The sequence below is a fragment of the Penicillium longicatenatum genome (assembly GCF_028827895.1).
Source record: "Penicillium longicatenatum strain IBT 33135 chromosome Unknown contig_6_segment0_segment0, whole genome shotgun sequence".
NCBI lineage: Eukaryota > Fungi > Ascomycota > Eurotiomycetes > Eurotiales > Aspergillaceae > Penicillium > Penicillium longicatenatum.
In genome coordinates, this window is record NW_026643123.1 from 2,582,794 (window position 1) to 2,606,028 (window position 23,235).

Genomic DNA, 23,235 nt, shown 5'->3' on the forward strand with positions numbered 1-23,235 from the left:
ACCTAGATTTCCCCCCGAGGCTCGCCAAAAGCTCACAAACTCCCCTGGATCCGCACCTGGAGCTCGTTGAAAGCCGAAGGGTATACAGCGAGGTGAGGCCATAACGTAGCCAAAGCGGGGGCCCAAAGCTAAATTGAATTCATAAGGTAAACACTCCTTGTGCTCTTTACTGCAGTTTCCATGACCATCTCCTCCTACCTTAATATAAATAGATCGAATTCCCCTTCTAGGATTGAAATTCGAGAGCCACCCGCAACTTGAGAATCATGAGCACCATATTCGGAGGAATACCTTCATTCTTAACAAAATGATTAGACGTTACGACTCGAAAATTGCTGCTAGCACTATGTTCAATGTCCAGTATATAGGCTAGACTCTTTGGCAGTACTGAGATGTCGGCTTCGAGTTGACGATGGCTATACGTGACTGTCTCTTTCATTAAGATCTGGCTTTGATATCTTTGTATTAGCACGGTGCAAAAATCAAAGACAAGACAATGAAGTCAATTTAAAGACAAAGAAGAATGTTGCCCATACAAAGTCCAAAGGAAAGTGAACGGCTTCTGTGGCAAATATATCAGAATGCCTATGCTGTCAAGTAAGACTCAGTGAGGGATAGTAGCTGGAACTGGATGTCCCTCATCTCAGCCTTAAATCCACATCTGAGAAGCACCATATAGAAATTCAGCGCAAAATATGCAAGATAGATTAAATTGTCTAAGGCGGTATCAACATCAATCACCCTGGAAATGCATATCATTTAGTATCAGTAATCTCACATTCTCGTAAAATTAACGTCCATCAATCAAATCTACGGCCTCAGCCAAAAGTAGCCTACTTTATTCTCTTTCAGCAAGATTAATCGCCTAGCCTTTGTTTATGTGTGCGGGCGGTAATATTATATGGCAAAAAGACAAAAAGAAGCGTCCCCGGGAAGGCTCGAACTTCCAACCTCCTGATTAACAGTCAGACGCGCTAGCCAATTGCGCCACGGAGACTTCTTATTGGAGGAAGTTAATTTATCTTGTCATACAATACTGCTCTTTTTATTTTGAGATCGTAACTAGATTCATGGTAGTGACACTGAGATTGAAGGTGATTTTTTATTTTTTAAAATTTTTTTTTTTGCAAGGAAAACGCATGGAAATAATCTATAATGATGAATTAGATTTGCAAAAATACTACATGATTGCCCCATCAAATAGGCTATGAAATGATATCTTGAAATCAAGCTTAGGGGAATACTATAACCTAAAGCCAGTCATTGTCCATCACTTGGTCTACATGTACGCTACCACTAGGCACCTAACTTTTAAAGTCTTTCTATGGACTTCAAACCAAAGATTCATTATAAACTCTACCTAATATAATGTAATCGTATTTTATTCCATAGCCCCTCACTTTGCCCTCTCGCTTCTAGTTAGTAAGTAGCATGGTTTAATCGTGACTTTCTCAAGCCTCGAGCAAAATTTTATGGACAAAATCTCTAGCTAAACAAGTTTGGTGTATGGTGCACAAAATTTGCCGACTACCATCAAGCAAGTCTCCGTGGCGCAATTGGCTAGCGCGTCTGACTGTTAATCAGGAGGTTGGAAGTTCGAGCCTTCCCGGGGACGCTTCTTTTTTATCTTTCTTCCAATGAAGAGCTAATGAAGAATTTTATTTTTTTGCCCCTAAATTGATTTAAATTGATCCAAAAAAGTAATGAGAGGAGAAGTCAAGAAGGAAATAAGATAAGACTCAATATATCAGCCAATCAATCGAAGAAACCCCGACAATTACGAGCCAGATGTAGACCTTCCGCTACATAGAACGTTGAGATAGTAGCAAGGTATAATTGCCAATTTGAAGCTAATGTGAACAAGCGGAAAGAAGCGCAAAAGACGACACATGATGATAGTATAGACAGCTAAAGAGGAAAAAAGAACGGGGTGTTGATATTGTCAGATGTCGATCTCCGAATATAGATGTGGAACAAGGCAGCGGGACAGATCAAGTATCAACCGCAGCTCCAGGTCAAAATACATGGAAGATACAAAGAATAAAACACAGACCATGGAGGAAATGCAAAGAACCATGGTCGAGAGGATAAGAAGAACAATGTCTCGGGCTCAGGGAAAAAATCGCCGATTCCGCGACGAAAGATAGACGCCCCATCTATCGACCATGTATGAGACAAAAAAAGGTAAGACAAACATACATACTCATATTCCTGTAGAAATAGCAATAGAAGGAACGCCAGGTAACTCGGGGATGACGCCGGGAAAACATTCTCAAAAATAAGATAGAAATGGACATGAAGACAAGGAGGCAAGGTAGTACTTGATTTGAGGAGAGCCTCGTCGAGGACATAAAAAAAAAAGGGTATAATAAGGTAAATGGCCCAGATTAACATTACCGAATCACCCTCGAGGGAGTGTCACACAAGTGCAATGTAAGGGCAAAGAGAAAACAGAGGAGGTAAGCGGAGAGCAGCTTATAAAGAGCATCAAGCAGAAAATCAAGAGAGATACAGATAGGAAACCTCACATCACCGGCGTTTGATGCAGAACAAAAAAAAGAACTCCACAAAGCGCCCTCTCTAGATAACGCCGAATCGAAATCTAGTAGCCTGACCACCCGCCCAATGGGCTTCCTGACTGACCTGGCTGGGGTTGACCAGGTTGCATCTGTGCGCCAGGCCCAGTAGGCCACCCTTGCATACCGCCTGCACCCATGCCCATCGCCATACCAGCCTGTTGAGGGTTGGCAGCCATATAGGCCTGTCCACCCGGTGCTCCTTGAGCTTGAGGATACATAGCCCGTGCCATACCCTGGAAAGCGGCCGGATTTCCTCCAGGGAAACCCATGCCTCCCATTGCTTGCTGCTGCGCCTGTGGATGTTGCATCTGGTGGTATTGCTGGGGCATCTGAGGCATGTTGCGCGGAGATTGCTGAGGCTGCTGAGCATGGTGAAGAGGCGACGGTGCTTGCTGCGGAGCCGCAGCCATTTGCTGAGCGTATTGTGCCATATTGACACCTTGTTGACCCGAAGACATGGGCGACTGTTGTGGCTGGGGTGGTGGCCGACCCCACATTTGCTGCTGAGCCTGCTGTTGAGGAGGGTAGCCATAGGGGGCTTGGCCGACCCCAGCAGACATGGATGGATTCGATCGTTGGTGCATGAGATCAGGTCGCATACCAGTTGGCATTCCTCTCATTGGCGACTGATTGACTGCAGATTGATGTGCAAGCTGAGGGAAATTCTGTTGACCTTGTATCATCGTTGCCTGGTGAGGCATGACGTGCTGCGCATGACCCGGGTTGCCCATACCCGTGGGTGGGATTTGTGTAGGTTGGATAGGCTGTGACACAGAGAGACCGGATTCCAGGGCAGTAGTAGACTGATCCTCTGTCTCAGGGGCTTCACGCGGCTTTGAGTAGAATTCGTCCAAACCCTTCCGGCGAAAGCTTCGCTGTGCCCCTAGAGTCTTATTGAAGTCAGCTGCATGTTGAGCTTGGTTGATGATCTCTGAGCCCGAGCTGGGCTGATTGCGATCGTGGTAGATCTGTCCCGTTAGCTCTTGGCGAGCGCGAGGAATGGCGTTGTAGTCCCGCAACCGTGGATCATCCGTTGTGGCCAGATGTATCATAGGAAGTTGCGTTAACGAGGGAGAAGCATCTGAAACATCCAACGAGAGACCGGGGGGCAGTGGCTCGACCGTATTGCTGAAGATAACATCATTATGGGGGAGGGCTGGCAGCAGGCTGGAAGTCGTGGTATCTGCCGCAAGTCCATCTCGAATCTTGGCCGCACCTGGACGCTTCTCACCCGCTAGATCGTCCTCGGTGAAACCTTGCTTTCTCGCTTTGCTTTCCCAGTAATCATCTCGAACCCGACGGCCATTGACAATGACGCGGCTCCCAAACTGACGGAACATGGAACGGGCTGAGACAATCGCGATCTGCCGGGACCGATAGGAATAGGGAAGAATATCTTGTTGAATCAGATCGTCCTTTTCGATTTGCGATGCTATTATCTTGTGCAACGATCGATTCTTGTTAAACAGCAAGTACGAATCACGATAGTTCAATACCCTTGCGCACTCCGTCGCCAACATAAACAGCTTAGTGCCTCGATGGGGCACACGGAAGGTTCGGCATTTATATTCGCGAGTACCCTGTAGATATCCCATGGCATCGACCTTGGTCTCTCCCGCTTCATCGAACTCCTTTGGGATGTATTCGTCACCCTCATCATTCAGTTGATCGGACGTGTGGTCTCGGACCGTTGGAAGTGCCTTGACCAGTGCTTTTGTCGGGGTAGTCTTGTCTTGGGGAGAGGCAAGAGTTGGCGATCCGGCATGTTGGGGAAGCGGGCGGGCTTGCATCTGCGGTGTTTGAATTGGGGTACCAGCCGAATGATCGTTAGAGGTAGCCCGCGGGATCTTCGGTGGACGGCCTCGCTTGCGACGACCCTGGTCCTCTGGAATGGATACGTTCGGTCAGCATACCCTGTCATACAATACAATGCCAAATGCGACCGATGAGAAAAGCGTGAGGAAGTGGAGCAGTCTCAAAATACGAGGAAAGCAAGATAACAGGAAACATGGCGCCCCATTGCGCACATACCATCGTCCTGATCTCCTTCAATATGGCCATTCCCACTGCGATCTGGAGTGCGAGTACGCTTGATACCACGGGGGGTTGCTTCTGCAGGGGATGGCACCGGTAGAACAGCGACTAGGAGGGGCATCAGTCTGGAAGGTGACGGGGACTACAGTCCAGGGAGTGTAGGTAGTCTCGCTGACCGGTCATCCAAAACGCCGATGACGCGCGACAAGCCGCGACGGGGAAGCCAAACATGGCCAATGCAAGAAAAGATAGGGCAATGAAGATATATTAAGAGAATAAGAGAATGAAATCAAAAGCCACATACCTGAATTGCTCAAGTTCGCCGGGTCGATCGTACCCGAGCCATCGACAACCTCTCCTCCAATACCGTTCATCGTTGAGAGGGAGTGAGGCGTGCCATACATAGTGGAAAATCAGACGGCCTGGAGGCCGAGGCGCGCGTCGGGAAAGAGAACAAAGGACGCGCCCGATAGAAAATCAGGTCGCGATGGGGGGTGGCGCAAAGAAAGGGCGGGTAAACTAGGCTTGCATGCAGGATGGGTAGGGTCGATCACAACGGGAAAAGGTGAACAACGCAGCTCTATGTTCCCGGGGGTTTGGGAAGATTGGAACTTTGAGAGGGGCGAGGCGGTGAGTGGTGAGTTGAATGGTGTTGGTGCCTGATATTTGCCTGTATGCCTGTATGCCTGAAGTTCCTTTGTGTAGCCTGAGGTATCCAACTCCACGTGAGAAAGTATACAACCTTGGAGATATGTCTCAAACTTGATATTCTTCAGGACTTTTCTTTTTTTGGGCAGGAGGGGAGGCGAAATCTCCAGTCAGATCACACAGACCAACAGAGCGGAGACCACACACTTTTAAGGGATATTCAAAGAGGAAAAGAACCCCCCCCAAAAAGCAAAATGGGTGCAAGGGGCCAGAGTGGAATGCGTCGCGTGATTGGTCACGGGAATGGGGGAAGTTGGAGTAAAAGCAAGTTGCAGAACAGAATGAAGCACAATAGAAGATTCCTAGCGGATCAACAGCAAATCAGATCAGCAGGAAATATTCCCGGATATAAGCAAAATTAGGATAAAAGAAACATCCCAAATTAAAAACAAAAACCATGTAAACGTAGTTCAAGTGACCAAAGGACGGGGAAAATGACCCAAAAGCAGGTTGTGAAGCGGATTAAAGCCCGGGGAGGATTCGGGATCAGCCGCGGGGCCGAAGAAAGGAAGCAAAAATTAACGTTGTAAGACCATCAGAATCGGATATTGGCCACGATTCCACAAAGGATCAGATCTGGAGGGGACGGTGTGTTCTTTTTGTTCTGGGAGGGGCGCGGGTATGGCGCGAGGCCAAGGGTTCAAGGCTTTAGCAAGACAAATAAGATCCTGCGTAGTGGAACCAATAATGATGGCTCGAGCGGAGGGTGATTTTCCCGGGGTGGGACAACGATCGAAATACCGATGGGGTTGGCAGAGATGGACCCTGAGATAGTGAGCCAGAGATTCAAGAGAAAATGGAAAAAAAGAAAGGAAAAAGGAACAAAGCACTGAGGAAGTAACCGTCGTACAGATGAAATAGATTGGGACTAAGTAGTACTTGCGGGAAAGACCCAATCATAAGATTTTATGTAGGAAACCAAATGAAAAGAAAAAAGGTTGCTAAAAGTCCTAAATTTCAGACCTATATATCCAAGCTCTAGACTATAAAGCCCTTTTCCACGCCCCTCCCGTCCAGTTTCATTCTTCACGCCGTCATCACACAACCAGGGAAGCTATCACTGTGATAGGTTTTCCCGCCTTTGGATCGCGCCCAGCCTGGGATTGTGTAACTTGAGGTGTCTTAAAAACTACCATGGGAATCATGGTCCGATCTGGAAAAGAATGGGATTTGAATGGGATTCATCGAGGTAAGTGCCATCGGGGTTTGAATTATTGCAAGACGATATATGCCTGATTCTATACTGATTATGCAGACACGAAATGGGCATGGGACCCGTTTCTGCAGGACGGGAGATACCGTCAATCGGATTATATCGGATCCAACATGGGGGCCAAATGCTACTGATTTAGGGCAAAGAGGTATTTGATTTTTTTTTTTGCGCCGGTGCCCTGTCGGGCGATAACCCCCCGGAAATAAAAAAGAATTAGCCAAAGAGGGGCCCTGGTATTAAGATCCATGAAACTGAAAAAAGGCCGAGAGAGTTCCATGGTGAGCTCAGGCCTCATCTTGTCAGCCGGAGACGAGCTAAGGAATCTGAACTAGTGAATCACAGAGATGAAAGTGCTCGTGCGCCTGGAACAATACGGAGATTCTGGTTTGGATACCCCGAGAACAGATTGAGACGAAAGCATGGTTAATGCCTTGACACTGGAGAGAAACAAGGAAGTGATGTGGTATCATATCCATTCCATGGATCATATACTTATCCCATCGGTTCTCCAGGGTTGGAATGGTCGGTTTTCGAATCTGCGCGGGAGCCCCGCCTCTAGCGCGGTTTCCTTGAGCAGCAGATGACCCAGAATAGAACAGTCACTTGAGAAGATCAACGGTCCATGCGTACAATAACCAATTCCAAATACCCTAGACGCGCGATATCCGGCCCTGAGAGACTGAACGTCCACCGTACAAGGTCGGTCAAGAAGACGCACAGCGTTACACAATAAACGACGCTCCGACTTCCCAAGGCATCGCTATGTACGCCGTCCAAAACGGAAATAGTCACCAGCCTTGCGTTCCATGAGGCTGGTCTTACAACAGCCGACTTGCAGCACTGCCGTTTACACACTCGGCTTCGGCAGATGGCCGCCTCGTCACACAGAGGGAACGCAACTCTGGGAATTTGGAACAGACAGAAGGTGACTCTGCAGGTCCCGATTGGGCAAATGACTGATTCCCTCGTGCTAGGTGCTCGCATCGATGCAGGGTCAGTCCCTAACCCAATCTGTACCTTTGAATGCAACGTGCAGCCTTAAAGGCAATGAAGGTTACATACTAGATATGAATATGCAAGAGGATGATCGGGGTAATTAGATCTCACCTACAATACGAAATACGTATATCAATACATGCCCTCTTGATACTTGAGGTATTATATATGGTCTTAGTGCTGACAAGCTCTGAAGTTCCACATTCTTTTTAACCAGAATACCGTCCTAGATTGATTACCAATAGATATGCAAAAAGCTTCTTGTACGGTCAGCAATCTAGACATACATCAGTCTGAAGGTGGCGCACCTTATCAACCAGAAGAGGAGTAGCCACATTCGTCAGCTCGATGTGATGGACCATGACAAGTTGACAGATGCCATCACCGCATTCTTTGTTGTGGGCTGATTCCAAAGGCTCACGTAAGGGACTCGGGTGCCTCTTTCCAGATGCAACCGCAGCACCAGGCACCGAGATGAAGTGGCAAATGAGCAAAGTGCCCCATCACAAAATCAGAAAGCTTTCTAGCTTACAATCCTGTCTAACCGAGAACTGAGGAAATGAATCGCAAGGCAACCTCTACAAAGGACGATCCTGACCTATTCCAACGCCGTGGTATAGCCAAAAACGGCGATTCACAAGGCGAAGCGAAGTCTCATTCGACAGGAGATTCAAAGCTAGGAAAGCCCGTGGCATGTGGACATCATCACGCGCATCACAGAGCCATGGAAGTGATCGAGGGGCTTTCTTTTCCTCTACTCGTTTCCATTTGGAATTTTGCCATTTTCGCATTTTGCATTTCCCTGTTTCTGTCTCTGTTCTGTGACGTTTTTCTGTCCTGGTCTTCTGTTTCTATCTCGCACTGCTTTTAGTATAACGGGCGCAGGCTTGACATCGGAACGTAGCGTCGCGAATTCGGAGGAAAATAAGCCACGCGTTTCACGAATTGCATCTCGACCTCGAATAGGGCAGCCAAGGGCACGGAAAATCCGAAAAAAAAGGAAAAATCATCGGGCTTATGCTGATCTATCACAGGACTTGGAAACATTACCTAGAACTACTTTGAAATAGCCTCAATCGTTTTGAACCCAAAACTCTATTCCTCTTGAGCAAAAACCGTCTAAATGAGAGAAGACAACTCGCCGGCGTTTCCACCGTGCACCTGAGCATCACTTCCCAATCAGACTAGATTCTATGTAGATCGTTTGAATCTCCAAAGAGGAGAAACAATCCAGTTTCGATCCAACCAAATCTAGTGGTCCATTCCCCTCTCTACTATCCCTCGAATGTGACAAGCTGCATTAGACCCGACTGATGTGCCCCGAGTCTTTGGGTTAAGTTCTTACACCCGAGGATGGAACGCAGGATTAATAACATCTTGTGTATCAAACATTTATTAAATCTGGAATTTTAATTTGAATATATTTTCTGTTCTACTGCTGAGCGGGATCATGGAAAGCGAGCTTACAATGGCTGGAGATTCACATTAGCGATGTGATAAGACAGGGAAATGTTTCCAGCGTGGAGTTGTCGGTCGCGTCCATGCATTAGTGGGAGCTAGGAACGTTTCAGGTTGCAGGGGAGCCGGGAGGCGACGTGCATTGGGGCGGGGCTGATTAGGACCCATGACCGGTAGATCAGTATTCGCGACACGACGTTAAGAAAGCCTTGCGCTGGGATATAGACCGGCGCACTAGGTAGCCCTGTCTTACGGATGTTGGCTTTGTCAAGTGTTTACAGAGATTAGGGTGGTTTTCATGGCATAGAATGAACATGATCATGCACTGCATTTAGATCCTGACTGTTGGTACATATGGTTTCTCGGAGTATTCCATACTGGGATTACTCCGGAGCTTTGCCTGGATGGCTTTGCAAGGTATGATGTTGGTACTAGAGATCTAACCTTCGAACTCAGATCGATGCTCAGTGCTATGTCTATCAGCTAAGGTGAATCCTTTCATGAAACTAGCCACCTGGTATTTTATTTCGATTTCTTGAAATAACATCTGCACACTCTTCAGCGAGATAGGCGGAAGGGCAGTATACAGAAAAGATGAATAATCGGATAATATAACCTTTTGATCGGTGGGACATGACTTGGCAAACATCGCCGATATTGCTTAAACCGGACGCTAACACATCACCACTCGGCATGGCTGAATATCAGGGAAATGATACATATCCCCCGACCTTATCCATGTGTAGCAGGGCCTTGTCCCGACAAAGTGTCAAAGTAAACCCAAGAGTAGGGTATACCACAGGGGAATTCCGTTCTTCCAGGGATATGAAATAAGATGGACAGCTCTGCCTGGAGCTGTATTGGTACATAAATACAAAGGTCATAAAGGGCGCAAGGGCAAAATGAGGTTACGAGTGAGTTATATGTGATTCGTAGTAAAGAAAATGATCAAAAGAGTGGCTATGCCTACGCATAAACATATTGGAGCGCTCTATTCCCTCAGGTCAATCTTGGCACTGCCGGCTATTCGATGGCAATTGTTACTACAAAAGCAGAGTAAGCCATGGCACAAGAACATACATATATCTAGTTTTTATATCCGACTCAGGGAAGAACTTTGTACTGAAGTGATTAGCAGAGAAGATCTGCCTGTGTCATTCCTTGTCGTCGACGTATTTGATGCAAAGCAAAATCGAAATAATTGCTACAAGGAGGATATGATACTAGAAATAACCTTGAATGAATCTGTAAGAACGGGTACTGCTATTCGCATTTTGGCAACAAACAGAGGTAAACGCGAACATGATCGTATAGAGCCATCGATGAGCAGCGAAATCGACCTAAGGTAGTATTTTAAGGGCCCGTGACAGGAGGATGTCTAGGAGAATCAAGAAGAAATTTTGGTTCGAGTACTGCGTGAAAATATATGTCAATGCGACCGCGCTCACAAGCACGACGTGAGTATCAATACGAATGGTTTGGACGAATCAAAGCCACATTACTGAATGCCGGCGCATCTGGGATTCACCATTCGTGTTTCCATACTGACGTGGACATGTCGCACTGCATGTCATCTTCCAGATTTCAGTCGATGCAGTTTCAATTCGTTGATAGCCTCCATTGCTCTCAACATCATGTTCTCAACTTGGCAGGAAAGGGCCGTTCCATATTCGCATGATCAGACTTCTCAACCTGGTCCGTCGATACTTTTTGATCGCTCAGACCAAGATGTATGCGCTGGAAAAGCGGCATATTACTGCCAAGGACGGATATACTGGGGTACGCACGGAGAAGGCGTCGTGAAGAAGGTCCGCGCGGGGATCGTAGTCCACGTGCTTACTTTTTCACTCAGAAAAGGCGGGGAAAAAGATTCTTTGCATTTTATTAGCAGAGTTTAGCGCTAGTGAGCGCATCCGACTGGCAGCATTGGATGGATTTTTTTTTTGCTTTTGTTCTGGTGTTAATGCTATTGAGGGTCCGTTCTTCGGTTTCCGTGATGGCAGGGTCGGATCTGTTTGTGATACATTTTCAAGTTGGCATTGGACGATAGCTACATAGAACGTACGATGTACTTCTGAATTGTTTTTGATCTTTGGTCGCAGACGAAGACGTACATGTACATTGTACTGTACATGAAGCGAGGATCAGTAACATTAGCAAAGTAGCGGATTTCGGATCCGCAGACCCGTTTGCGGACAACGCAGAGAGGGTGGGGTCGAGGGCGTCTCGCCCAATATTATTACCAAGCGGTGAAGGAAGATCATCTGAGCAATATTGGACCTCTTGGAGCCACGATAATTCGCGGGAGGTGATGATCTTCCATCGGGCGAGGGACACGTTTCAACCTCGTGAGCAGGCGCGAGGCTTGTAGATACTTCTAGAAAAACAGTGCCATGGGGCAATTGGGATGCGGAGAAGAGAGTCAGTGAATAACAGAAATGTGAAGAGTGGAGTTTGAGTGGAACTTGGTACTGCCACGGAGGGATTTGATAGAATGGAAGTTCGCCAAGGAATGCTGAGTCACACAGCACGCCATTTCAGGGGTTTTCTCTCACGGCGATCTGGACTTCCATCTGTTGAGTCAGGGAAAATGAGAACCGTGGTTCTTTGTTGAAGAATTTCGTAAAGCGGAAGGAATTAAAGGAAAAAGAAAAAGATTAATCGATGGTATGATCTTGACTCGAGTCGAAGACGAAACCGAGTCACCGTTGACGGCGCACGGTGCCGCATGCGAAAGTTTCACGATGTTGAGGGGGTTCGGCCTTCCAGACTCGGTAACCCGTGGGGATCGTGAGTGTTCATAGCAGGTTCGCCGAGTGGCGTTTCTATTCTCGAAGTTCAAAGGAAGATAAGCTACGAAGGGTCTCCACTGGAAAAATTTTCGTGGCATCGTCTGATCAATAAAACTGGGTCCAAATCCACCAAGACCCACATCTGAAGGGATCGAACAGCCGTTTTTGCCTCCATGTAACTGGCCCCAACAAATCTCTCCCATTTCCTGTTTGGGGGCCTGGGGATACATGCAGACAAGGGACAAGGTAAAGAAAGCCTGGAATCTCGATCGATTCCTCTAAGGCGGGGTCAATGGAGTGGTGAATTGGCAAAGATCAGGTTTGTGGACGTAGAAAACAGAGAAGTAGTTTAGCGTGGAAGCCATCAGGGCGCTGGACCATGGTCTAGAACGGGTACCCGGATGTGCAGAGTGGGGATCCAGTCCTGGTGACCCGCTTGGAAGATTCTTTTGGGAGCCAGGTTCTCTGCAGATCTGTCCGTATAAAAGTCCGTCCCATCCTGCTCCCTAGCTTTTTGTTTCTCTCTCCCTCCTTTCGAGTCTTAACCAATTCACCACCGCATAAATCTACTTCTTCCGTGCATAATCGAATCTTGGGCTCAGACAATTCTATCATATAAACCCCACAATAAATCAGTCGCCCATAATGACTGTTGCCAATGGCACACCCACCACGCCAACGCCCCGTCCTTCTCTTCCCAATTTCCAAAAGAACACCAGAAAGCGCTGGCCCCCCATGGCAAACCGCAACGCCCTCCCATACAAGCTCACGGTCATCTCCAAGGAGAAGCTGGCCCGTGAAGCTACCGCTCCAGACCCAGACCTTCGCCGCTGCGTTGCACACTTCCGCCTACACTGTGGCTCCGTTCTCTGGACCGAGAATGACATGAAGTCCCGCATTAGCTCCTTCGAATTTGAGGAATCTGAGTCCGAGTCCGAGGACGACTTCGACCACAAGAAAATGAATGAGATCAAGCTCAGACAAAAGTCACAAAAAGCCCAAAACACCATCGTCACGGTGCAAATCACTCCCGAAGAAAAGGAACCTTTAGTCACAGCATCAGAGATCATTCCTGAGAGTGACCTTACCGACAACTACATGGATCATAATCTATGTGCCGTTACCGTTCAACCTATAACCGCCTAGTGCGAAAACCCTTTCAACATGCCACCTCTACCCATCTCCACCTACTCTACGCCACCGATTCTTCCGGCTCCTTGGACCTGACTCTACGACTTCATGATGTTATGACGACTTTTACCTGATGATAGAACAAAATGGGATCCTGTACATAGCTATATATCCACTAATTCACCAACCCGATTTTTTTGCTGGTCAAAATTCATCCTCTGTAATTTCTAAGACTGTTTTCCGACTTCACTTGAAATATTCTCTTAGTCCCCAAACTCCCAAATTCCCCAGATTTCTTTGCATCTCTTCACCTTAATCGTGACTCACCGGGATCATCTGACCCTCTGAAGAGTGGGGATTACATCGATTACCGCTTATAGAAATGCCTATTGGGGTACTGAATAAGACGATCTCGATCGCCACCCGAGAAGCAACGGCAAAAATCTCAAGTATATTTAGCATGAAATATTTTAAAGTTACTGTAATGCTGTCATTATTACCTAGCGCTTTTTTCAGACACTGGACTTTTGACGCGCTAAGTAATTGGAAGCAATCGAAAGCTGTCGAGCTGTACGGATGCTGCGGTCTCCACCCCTGCGCACCTGGAGGCTCGAGACGCCTCCTCATTGGGTGGATTCTGTTCCGCCGCCTCACTTGGAATCATGCTTCATCCTAGGTACTATTTGTGAATTTAGATTCCGTGCCACCAAGTTTGAGATCATCATTTCTTCATTTCCTTATACCTTGGAATTTTTTGACGTAAATTTGCCATCTACTACCATGGAGGAATTGCTTGATTTGGGATCCCGATGGTGCGTATGAATAACAGTTACAATATTCATTTTTTAATTGACTTCGCAAAGCTGGAAACCAAGGCCAAGAACCTTGGAATCCATGTGTTTTTCAATCTCTCACAATTGGAGGTCATAATCTTGGCGTCACAAAAAGAGACTAATTATCTTACAGCCCTGGAGAAAGTCTACCAGCAATGCAAACACGATATGTCACTGACTATTATATAAGACGTCCTTTCCCACTCGAATCAAGACGCCCGAAATCCGAGATGAATAAATCCGCCAATTAAAGGCTTGCAGGAAAATGGTGACAGAATTGGCCAAGCGCATCTGAGGTCTAGCAACACTCGTAGCCCATGCCAGAATTTTGAAAATGTGTTAGTGAGTGAGAGATAGCATTTGAGACTTGATAAGAAGACAGGAATAATCCTTTGAGTGTGAGTGAGAGCTTGGATAAGATATCAACGTAGAAAAGCAGAAATGTCGGCTTTCAAAAATTGTTAGCATGGCTCGGTCTAGCAGCCGGATAATTGAGCGGAACAAAACAAGCCGTTATTGCGTGATGCTTATAGGGAATCGGAAAGAGAGCGAAACAGACCTTCTCCACGAAATATTGTTATCTCTGTGCCAAGCCAGTCGAATTACTTGAGTCGTCAAAGTTAGAATGATGATAATCGGCTTTGGCTCGGAGCTCGGATCTCGGTTTTAGAGCTCGTGAGGCACTGACTATAAACCACTCTTAATCTCAACTGGAATCGAATAGAATAATATATTCAAACAGAGCACCCGTCACAAAGACTGAAATTCACTGCTTGGATTTAAAATTGGAAGGGAAATGGCGGCTACCATAGACATGGAAAAGTCCGTCTCGGAGATAACCACTCAGCCTACTGAAGAGGAAGTCGAGCAACAAAAACAACAAGACCGATTGGATGCTCTCTTGAAAGAACATGGAGTAAGTTTAAAATGATTAAGTACATGAGCCCTGGGCCTGTTCAACCAGATATTAATGGAACCAGTGCACTTGGGACAGCCCTTATGATCCTCAAGATCCATATAATTGGTCTTCTACTCGCAAAATCACCGTGGACATCATTGTCTCACTAGGCCAGCTGATCACAATCATGACGACAAGCATAGTAGCCCCATCTTTATCAGCAATTGCCAGAGATCTACACATGGAAGATTCAGAAATGCAAGTCACATTCTCCATTTTCGTCCTCGGACTTGCATTCGCGCCTTTCCTCATCGCTGCACTATCCGAAATGTACGGCCGGAAAAAGATATGGATTATTTGCAACTTGTGGTATATTCTTTGGAACTCATTATGCCCCGTCGGTCACTCCAGCGGGATGATGATTCTAGGACGTTTTATGGCAGGCTCTGGGGCTAGCGTGGGGAACACGGTAAGACGGCCATGGCACCAGAAAACGTCTCATGCTGAGCTTCATTTCTAGCTCACTTCAACTGTGCTTACAGATATGTATCGTGCTGAGGATCGAGGGAAGTCTTTGGCTATAGCGACCTTCATTCCTTACCTTGGTCCGGCTATAGGGCCGATTCTGGGCGGAGCGATTTCTCAAAATCTGAGGTGGGAGTGGTCCTTTTGGATTCTCTCTTTCTTTGAAGCTGCAGTCACTCTGGTTGGTCTTCTATTATTTATTGAGACCTACACACCGACATTACTTCGTCGTAAAGCTGCAGCCCAACGACACGACGCGTCTCTAGCGTCATCCAGAATGGTGAAGGTCAAAGTCTTCTACCGAGATTTCTCTAAGCGGTTGAAGCCTAGTATCTTACGCCCGGTTTATATGCTGGTTAAGAGGCCTGTTGTTCAAGTTGTGTCACTCATCATATCCCTGAACTTCGGGGTCTACTGCTTGATGCTTTCTACTTACGCCAGCCTGTGGACAGATAGGTACAACGAAAGTGAGACTATCAGCAGCCTAAATTACATCGCTATAGCCATTGGTACAACCATAGCAACACAGAGTGGTGGCTACTTAATGGATTGGATTTATCGAAGACTCCGAAAGAGAAACAAGGGTCAAGCAAACCCTGAATACCGGGTTCCCTTTTTGGTGCCAGGTGTGATGCTGGTTCCCATTGGCCTTTTCTGGTATGGATGGTCTGCCGAAAAAACTATGTCATGGGTAATGGTTGACGCTGGTGCTGCCATTTATACCTGTGGGAGTTTCATCGTTAACCAAGGCATGTTGGCGTATCTTTTGGATGAGATTGAGCATGCTGCGTCCGCTAATGCTGCCTCCCGGATGCTTTCGAATATCTGTGGGTTTGCGTTTCCTATTTTTGCACCACAAATGTATGATAGGCTTGATTATGGATGGGGAAATAGCTTGTTGGCCTTTGTGTTTCTCATTCTTGGGGTACCGACGCCATTGTTGTTGTGGGTCTGGGGGTCGAAGTTGAGAGCCTTGGGGAAAAAGAGGTGAGGATTGATCTACCATCAGAGAATTACCGGGGCGCTTGGTAAAGTGACCTGATCTGTTAACCTTTGATAGAAGCTTGATGTGATTTTCAAGGAAATCTCATGTAACTTTCTGATAATCTTGCTTTGAATGATGAAATCAACGGCATTATGCATGGAAGCGTCTCGGGGGTATTGAAAATGACTATTGTGCTAGGGGTACACTAAAAAGTATCGAATCTCTGCGGCCATCAAAAGCAAATCCAACTATTGATGTAGAATAAATCATGAGACAGTCCAATTCAATTACCCCTCTATTGCATATCTCCCACCATTAGGAATCGATGTATTGGATACTGATAGGGGTATAGTGACCCTCATCAGAAGAGCTCTGAAGATAGTTCGTGAGAGATGGACGTAGAAGAAAACCATTGCTCCACAACCAGTAATTTGATACCATGAATCTGTAACCGCCATCCACAGGATCCAGAACAAACAACTCCCATTCATTTATCTCTGAAACACCAGCCGTGACATTTCCAAAGAAATGGAGACCCAGAAGCATGCCACTGTGTAGGTTTCGGAAGGCATAGCGTCCATCTTTCATCTCGACCTTCCATTTCTGCGCGAGTACCCTCACTTCCCTTCCATCCGCAGTAATGATACATCCCTCGCTTATAGACAGGATCACTGTTTTGCCTGCTTGAACTGGTGTATATGGAGGTGCGCTGATTGAACTTTCGTGAAATGCCATCACTGGATTATTTTTTGGTTCATTGACCAACATTGATGTTCGTATTCCGATGCAGAAGTGGAGCAGACGAATTAGCTTAATATTGTGAGATCAAAGACTTTCTAGTGCTTAGAATGTTTATTCCAATGGGGACCTCCTGCTAAGTAGATGAGTGGTGGCAAGTTGCACTAGACAGCAACTGGTGAGATGGTACAGAAAACAAGGGAGCTTGCTTATCGAATGTCAGCCCAAGAAGATTTAGGCATCAATCCCATGACAATCCCATTCATGCATGGGTGGTTTGCGCTAAGATTATTTCATTTCCAAGGGCATAAAGAACGACTTTTTGACAAAGGCGTCGGCACTTTTCCAAACACAAGCTCGGCGGGTTTACTGTGCCGGCAATTTGCCGTCCCCTGAATGGTCACGACCAATCGCTTCAAAACACCCCCTCTCCATTTTCATTTAGGCAGGCTACTCATCGAATTGAAGACCAGGGGGAAAACATCGGTAGGCCCCTTTAGCTTTCTACACTCTGTACTATTTAGCCTAAACCTGGGGATCGTGAGCCTTGTCTTGTGCCTGTTCGAAGACTCGTTACTGGCGCCTGGCTTTCTCTCGCTTAGGAAACGGTTAGGTTTAGGCAAGGCCCCGAGTACATCCTATAGCCTGATTGATCTTCTATTTTGCCTGAAGGATACCTACATCCAAAGAAGCGAAGCAATGACACCCTTGTGGCTTCAAGCTGTGGGGAAGTTACTCTACACCTTGGAACTGCGGATTATTATTTTGCGGGGAAGATGTAAGTGCAATTTCGAATGTCTACTTAAATAGTCCCGTTCCTGAGATTCTTCATGTGCTATAATTTTCCAAGTCAATTTTAATCTCTTTTTCATAAACCTGGCCATAATGCGCGCAATCGTTGGTTTTGCCGTTCTGCTGGCCGGGCTCAGCCAGGCAGCTCCTCACCAATCTCATTCTCAGCCAAAAAGCAATGTTGACCTAAATACCCTCGCCCAGCGTGCAGGAAAGTTGTGGTTTGGCACCGCGGCCGATATCCCTGGAACGGCCGAGACGACTGACCAGGCCTACCTGAAGATTTTACGACAAAACTTCGGCGAAATTACGCCTGCGAATGCCATGAAGGTACTATCAAATTTTATTAAAGAGTGTTACTCGTGCTAAAAATCATGGTTACTATAGTTTATGTACACAGAGCCCGAGCAAAATGTATTCAACTTCACCGAAGGTGATTACTTCCTCGAGGTTGCTGAAAGGTACAACGCCCGCGTACGCTGTCACAATCTCGTCTGGGTGAGTGAGCTTTCGGACTTTGTCACATCACAAAATTGGACTGCCAAAGCTCTCACTCAAGTCATGAAAAACCATATCTTCAAGACTGTCCAGCACTTTGGTCGACGCTGCTATTCGTGGGACGTGGTCAATGAGGCACTCAATAGCGATGGAACCTTCTCCTCTAGTGTCTGGTATGATACAATTGGTGAAGACTACTTCTTCCTCGCCTTCAAGTTTGCCCAGGAGGCATTGGCAGAGATCGGCGCCCATGATGTGAAGCTCTATTACAATGACTATGGCATTGAGAACCCCGGTACCAAGGCCGACTCTGTCCTAGATCTGGTGCATGAGTTGCGAAAGCGTGGAATTCGGATAGATGGTGTTGGTCTCGAGTCACATTTCATTGTCGGGGAAACACCTTCTCTTGCCGATCAGGTTTCCACCAAGAAAGCATTTATCAAGGCCGACTTGGATGTTGTCATCACTGAGCTTGATATTCGATTCTCGGAGGCTCCTTACTATACTGCCGCTGTTCAGCAGCAACAAGCCACTGATTATTATACCAGCGTCTCTAGTTGTATTGACGCTGGACCTCGATGCGTTGGTATTGTTGTCTGGGACTTTGACGATGCTTATTCTTGGGTGCCGAGCACATTTTCTGGACAGGGTGGTGCCGACCTCTTCAATGACACCCTTCAAGCTAAGCCGGCTTTTTACTCGGTGGCCGAGGCGCTTGAGGGAAAGACCTGCAGTGTATGCTAGCTGGGAAAGAAAAGTATGATGCTGCTGTGCCCGAGACTGTTATTACTGCAATGCCAATGACCAGAAAAATGGAAAAAGGCAAGAAGCGAGATTTGACAACAAGTGGGGGCCAATTTGATAGGGTACTTTCTAAGTTGACCTTGTTCATCAATCAAGCGCTATCGAAGGCCTTCTATATCTATTGCACTTTATTAATCCTTTCATAATCATGCATGTGGAAAATAAACAGCTGGAGACAGTGAAATAGGAGGCGGAGACGTTACTCGTCGCTCAGATAGAGAGTTTCTGCTGCTACAGGAGGAAAAATAACCGAATCAGATGCCATAATGTAAAGTATATGAGGCCATGCAACCGCATTGGATGCCCCGAGACCATGTTGAATGTTTCTATTTAGGCTTCCAACACAAGGCATGACCAGAGGCATATACGGGAAGCGTTAGCCTCGCTCGGCAGACATAAAGGTTGTTTGCTTCGCGATATGCAACGCCCGCCACCGCCCCCATAGCATAGCGATCCCTTCCTAGACTGACATTTGCCATCCGACTGAATTTCAATAGAATGAACACCTGCCTAAAATCGTAATACAAACAATTAATGAGGTTGAGCTTCACGGGCCAAATGTTAGATACGATTTATATAAATAAGATGTCCATAGTCCGTAAAGTCAATTCTCCATCAACAACAGCTCCAAGCATCAAATCCGCCCCATTCTCAATCTTCCAAACTCGCCTCCCAGCTCCAAGCTTGAAATTGAGTTTAAATCATCTACAGAATGCAGTTCTTTAAGGTTCTGACTTTCTCTGTCTTCGCCGCCATGGCTGCCGCTGCTGCCCTCCCTGCTCCAGAAGCTGCTCCTGCCCCGGCTCCTGTGGCTGAGCCTGGATTCGGTGGTTTATGACACTCTCAACTAACAGAAAATTGGTAAAAGAAAAGCTAATGACCATCCTAAGAAGTATTCTCTGGGAGGCGTTGAAGGGAGATGCTGATATCTTCTCGCCAGACGACAATGATGACAATGACGATGATAACTAGATATGAGATGCCCATATGTCCTGCATACCAGATGATCGACTGTAAGATTTACTGAATTTATATATCAAAGCTTGAAATTATTACTTCTCTTTCAGTCAAGTTCTGAATCTTCTTGAAGCCAGTTTTGGCATTTTCTACAATTCCTTTAGATCGACACTCAGCTTGCATGATACCATGCTATCGGTGTTTCCTTGCAATGTTCGCGATCGAAGGAATCGGGCCATCCATGAGCTTTATAAATACATCGTATTTTGTTAAAGAAAACGCGTCATCTAAATCCACAATGAAAATTTTCAAAATCAAGGACGACCTTTGTCATTGGAGGTGTGTATTCATCAATGGTGGGATGCACTTGGTGAACTTTCGGCCAAGCCGACGGGTGCATAATCTGTGGAAACCACATCGAATCCAGATACTTTTGCTTACACTGGTTCGAGTATTCAACGAGAGGCGTGGTTTCGCCATCGCATTCAACTCGCCAACACCGTAGATCGCCCTTTTCATAGTCTGGGCCAAAGGTACCCATGGACTAGGGGTTCACTTGGGTAGGGCTCAAAATGAAAATAGACAGGAATATGAAAGATCGTGTTGGCTGATTTTCCCTGTTTTTTAGATGTTTTTTTATAGCATTTATCAGTCAGTCAAGGAAAGAAGAAAGAAAAGGCGAGCAGAAGGAAATTAGCGAAAGCCTACCTTGGAAGAGCTCACAGAGCTTCTTCATCAAGCCATAGACGAGAAAAGGAAGCCGGGGGACTTCTCAGAGCAGATCATAGAGATACAAAGACTAGACGATTTGTTACAAGCCACAGATAATCCACAACTTCTAGAAACAGAGCACGTAGCACCATACCCTCTTTATGCATCCCATTTTTGACCCAGTTTCGAGTCACACCAATTGAACACCATCCGAAGTGGTGTTGATGACATGATACGCTAGTCCCAATTGAGATAAACTCGCGAACTCCAATTTAAGCTCATGGTGCTAACCGCTTCTAGAAAAACCCGCGAGGCAGATGATCATCTCGGGTTTTGGTTTTCTTAATACCGATTGTTTGCTGATAAGTCCGTAGAGATTGAAGATGTCAAGATAAGCCAGGAAGATATAAAAGGATGGGATGAGCCTCGGAATTTTCCATCATCAACAGGAACGGGACAAATCTTCTTTTCTACACGCAATCGAACAATCGCAACCTTCCTTCACGATGTATGGAATTCCTCTACCACCATCCCTCAAGAAATCACTGGACGAAACCAAAGTTGAGTACTACCAACTTGGAAAATCTGGCTTGCGGGTTTCCTACCCGGTATTGGGTGCATTGTCCTTTGGACCCCCACAACCAGTGGCACCATGGCTTCTAAACGAAGAGGCCTCGCTCGAAGTCCTGAAAGCAGCCTACGACCGCGGCATCAATACCTGGGACACGTCAAACGTCTATTCAAACGGCGCAAGTGAGGAAATCCTTGGCAAAGCAATCCAAAAGTTCAACATTCCCCGGGAAAAAGTTGTAATCATGACCAAGTGCGCATTCCATGTCGGCGAGGAAGCAGACGTCATCGGCGCCGCCTTCGCCGATGAGCTGAACCAAAGCAAAGACTATATCAACCAAGGAGGTAAGCAGAATTTTGTCTCAGCATACAACACGCCATTCTGATAAGTGATTCCAGGCTTAACTCGTAGCGCCATCTTCCAAGCAGTCGATGCATCCCTAGCCCGTCTGGGAACCACATATATCGACCTACTGCAAATACAGCGCTACGACCCCCTTACACCACCCGAGGAGACAATGAAGGCGCTGCACGATCTCGTCCAGGCAGGCAAAGTCCGCTACCTTGGCGCAAGCTCCATGTGGGCCACGCAATTCGCCCAGCTTCAATTCCTCGCCGAAAAGAACGGTTGGACTAAGTTCATCAGTATGCAGAACTACTACAACCTCTGCTACCGCGAGGAAGAGCGTGAGATGAATCGCTACTGCAACGAGACAGGTGTCGGTCTTATGCCCTGGTCGCCCTTGTTTGCGGGGCGTTTGGCTCGTCCGGTTGGAGATGAGAGCTCGGTGCGATCTAAGCGGCCCTCGTATCACCATCCCGGGTTGAGCGAGGCTGATAAAGCTATTATCGGGCGTGTTCAGGAAGTGGCTGAGAAGAAGGGCTGGAAGATGAGTCATGTTGCTTTGGTTTGGCTTAAGAGTAAAGGAACTCTCCCGATTGTGGGTTGCACCTCTGTTGAAAAGATTGAGGACATGTGTGAGTTGAAAGGGAAGGTGTTGACGGATGAAGAAGTGGGATATCTGGAGGAGGCCTACGAGGCGAGACCAGTGGCTGGTCACTTCTAGTATTAGTGGAGTATACTCTGTCTGTATGAATAAATAGTAACATGGACTTCTTTTGTTATTTCAATCGATTGATCATCTCCCGTCCGTCAAATAATTTCGTCATTCTGGGCATGAAGATTGTAATTTGGGGGATTGTATAATGAGCCTCAAAGCGTCAGCAACACGGACTCTGATGATGGAATGGACTGGCAAGCTGACGAAAATGGAGGAATGAGGCAATTCTCTTTCGTGGCCATCGAACGTCCACTTGGCCATGCTTCATTATTTCCTACTGACAACGGTGGAGGTCTTAGAGGATTTCAATCATGCATATTGGAGATATTCTTTTAGGCCAGAAATATCTACATCTCTTAAAGGTAGTGTGCAGATAATCATATATGCGACATTGAGAATCAATTAGTCAAAATCAGAGAATGGGCATCTACCATGACAGGAACCTTCGACACCCGTGATGAACTGTGTGTATAGATAGCACCGCTGGTTCTTTAGGGCAGCAGCCAGAGATTAGGTAGGTCAAACCAGCCATAAAACCGTTCAGGCCACCAATGACCGACCAAAGAGACCTTAACACATGCATCTCACCTGAGTAGTCGAATAAGTTTTTAGCATAGAAGGCCATGCAAAGTATTACACCCATATCCAAAAGAAAGATCACAAGAAAGAGTGACTCTCGACAATGTGAGTCGAGTACTGTACAAATAGATTATTTACTGATAGAAGCCGTGCATGGTCCATATATACAAGCGGAACCAAAGCAAAGCAGAAAAACCCGGATCCACCAATTTGCGCGATACCAGCGCAAAAGATCCAGATCCAATCCAAAGTCATCCCCAGTAAACACCGACCCAAGAAGTTGAGAAGAAAAAGAAAAAGAAGGTGAAACGCCAAGTTGGAATCAGATCAAATCAACGCCAAAAGACTAAGCCCACCCGGCTCCAGGTTATAT

General features: G+C 46.5%; 7 protein-coding genes across 7 annotated transcripts; 5 read left to right on the forward strand and 2 right to left on the reverse strand.

The window, feature by feature from the left end:
• Nucleotides 1-2,602: 2,602 nt before the first annotated feature.
• Nucleotides 2,603-5,017, reverse strand: N7484_009148 (putative nuclear localization protein; the record flags this gene model as incomplete). Its single annotated transcript, XM_057119535.1, has 3 exons — nucleotides 2,603-4,464; nucleotides 4,611-4,721; nucleotides 4,918-5,017. 3 exons carry the CDS (start codon nucleotides 5,015-5,017, stop codon nucleotides 2,603-2,605), a joined length of 2,073 nt encoding a protein of 690 aa, XP_056969090.1.
• Nucleotides 5,018-12,425: 7,408 nt separating this feature from the next.
• N7484_009149 (uncharacterized protein) lies at nucleotides 12,426-12,926 on the forward strand (the record flags this gene model as incomplete). The annotated part of the gene is made up of 1 exon (XM_057119536.1): nucleotides 12,426-12,926. One exon carries the CDS (start codon nucleotides 12,426-12,428, stop codon nucleotides 12,924-12,926), a length of 501 nt encoding a protein of 166 aa, XP_056969091.1.
• Nucleotides 12,927-14,558: 1,632 nt separating this feature from the next.
• N7484_009150 (MFS transporter) lies at nucleotides 14,559-16,158 on the forward strand (the record flags this gene model as incomplete). Its single annotated transcript, XM_057119537.1, has 3 exons — nucleotides 14,559-14,660; nucleotides 14,725-15,111; nucleotides 15,163-16,158. 3 exons carry the CDS (start codon nucleotides 14,559-14,561, stop codon nucleotides 16,156-16,158), a joined length of 1,485 nt encoding a protein of 494 aa, XP_056969092.1.
• A 309-nt stretch (nucleotides 16,159-16,467) lies between these two features.
• N7484_009151 (uncharacterized protein) lies at nucleotides 16,468-16,887 on the reverse strand (the record flags this gene model as incomplete). Its single annotated transcript, XM_057119538.1, has 1 exon — nucleotides 16,468-16,887. One exon carries the CDS (start codon nucleotides 16,885-16,887, stop codon nucleotides 16,468-16,470), a length of 420 nt encoding a protein of 139 aa, XP_056969093.1.
• An 888-nt stretch (nucleotides 16,888-17,775) lies between these two features.
• Nucleotides 17,776-18,924, forward strand: N7484_009152 (Endo-1-4-beta-xylanase D; the record flags this gene model as incomplete). Its single annotated transcript, XM_057119539.1, has 2 exons — nucleotides 17,776-18,012; nucleotides 18,070-18,924. The coding sequence occupies 2 exons, from the start codon at nucleotides 17,776-17,778 to the stop codon at nucleotides 18,922-18,924; spliced, it is 1,092 nt and encodes a 363-aa protein (XP_056969094.1).
• A 772-nt stretch (nucleotides 18,925-19,696) lies between these two features.
• N7484_009153 (uncharacterized protein) lies at nucleotides 19,697-19,956 on the forward strand (the record flags this gene model as incomplete). The annotated part of the gene is made up of 2 exons (XM_057119540.1): nucleotides 19,697-19,814; nucleotides 19,853-19,956. 2 exons carry the CDS (start codon nucleotides 19,697-19,699, stop codon nucleotides 19,954-19,956), a joined length of 222 nt encoding a protein of 73 aa, XP_056969095.1.
• A 1,202-nt stretch (nucleotides 19,957-21,158) lies between these two features.
• Nucleotides 21,159-22,289, forward strand: N7484_009154 (aldo/keto reductase; the record flags this gene model as incomplete). The annotated part of the gene is made up of 2 exons (XM_057119541.1): nucleotides 21,159-21,567; nucleotides 21,622-22,289. 2 exons carry the CDS (start codon nucleotides 21,159-21,161, stop codon nucleotides 22,287-22,289), a joined length of 1,077 nt encoding a protein of 358 aa, XP_056969096.1.
• Between the last annotated feature and the right edge of the window lie 946 nt (nucleotides 22,290-23,235).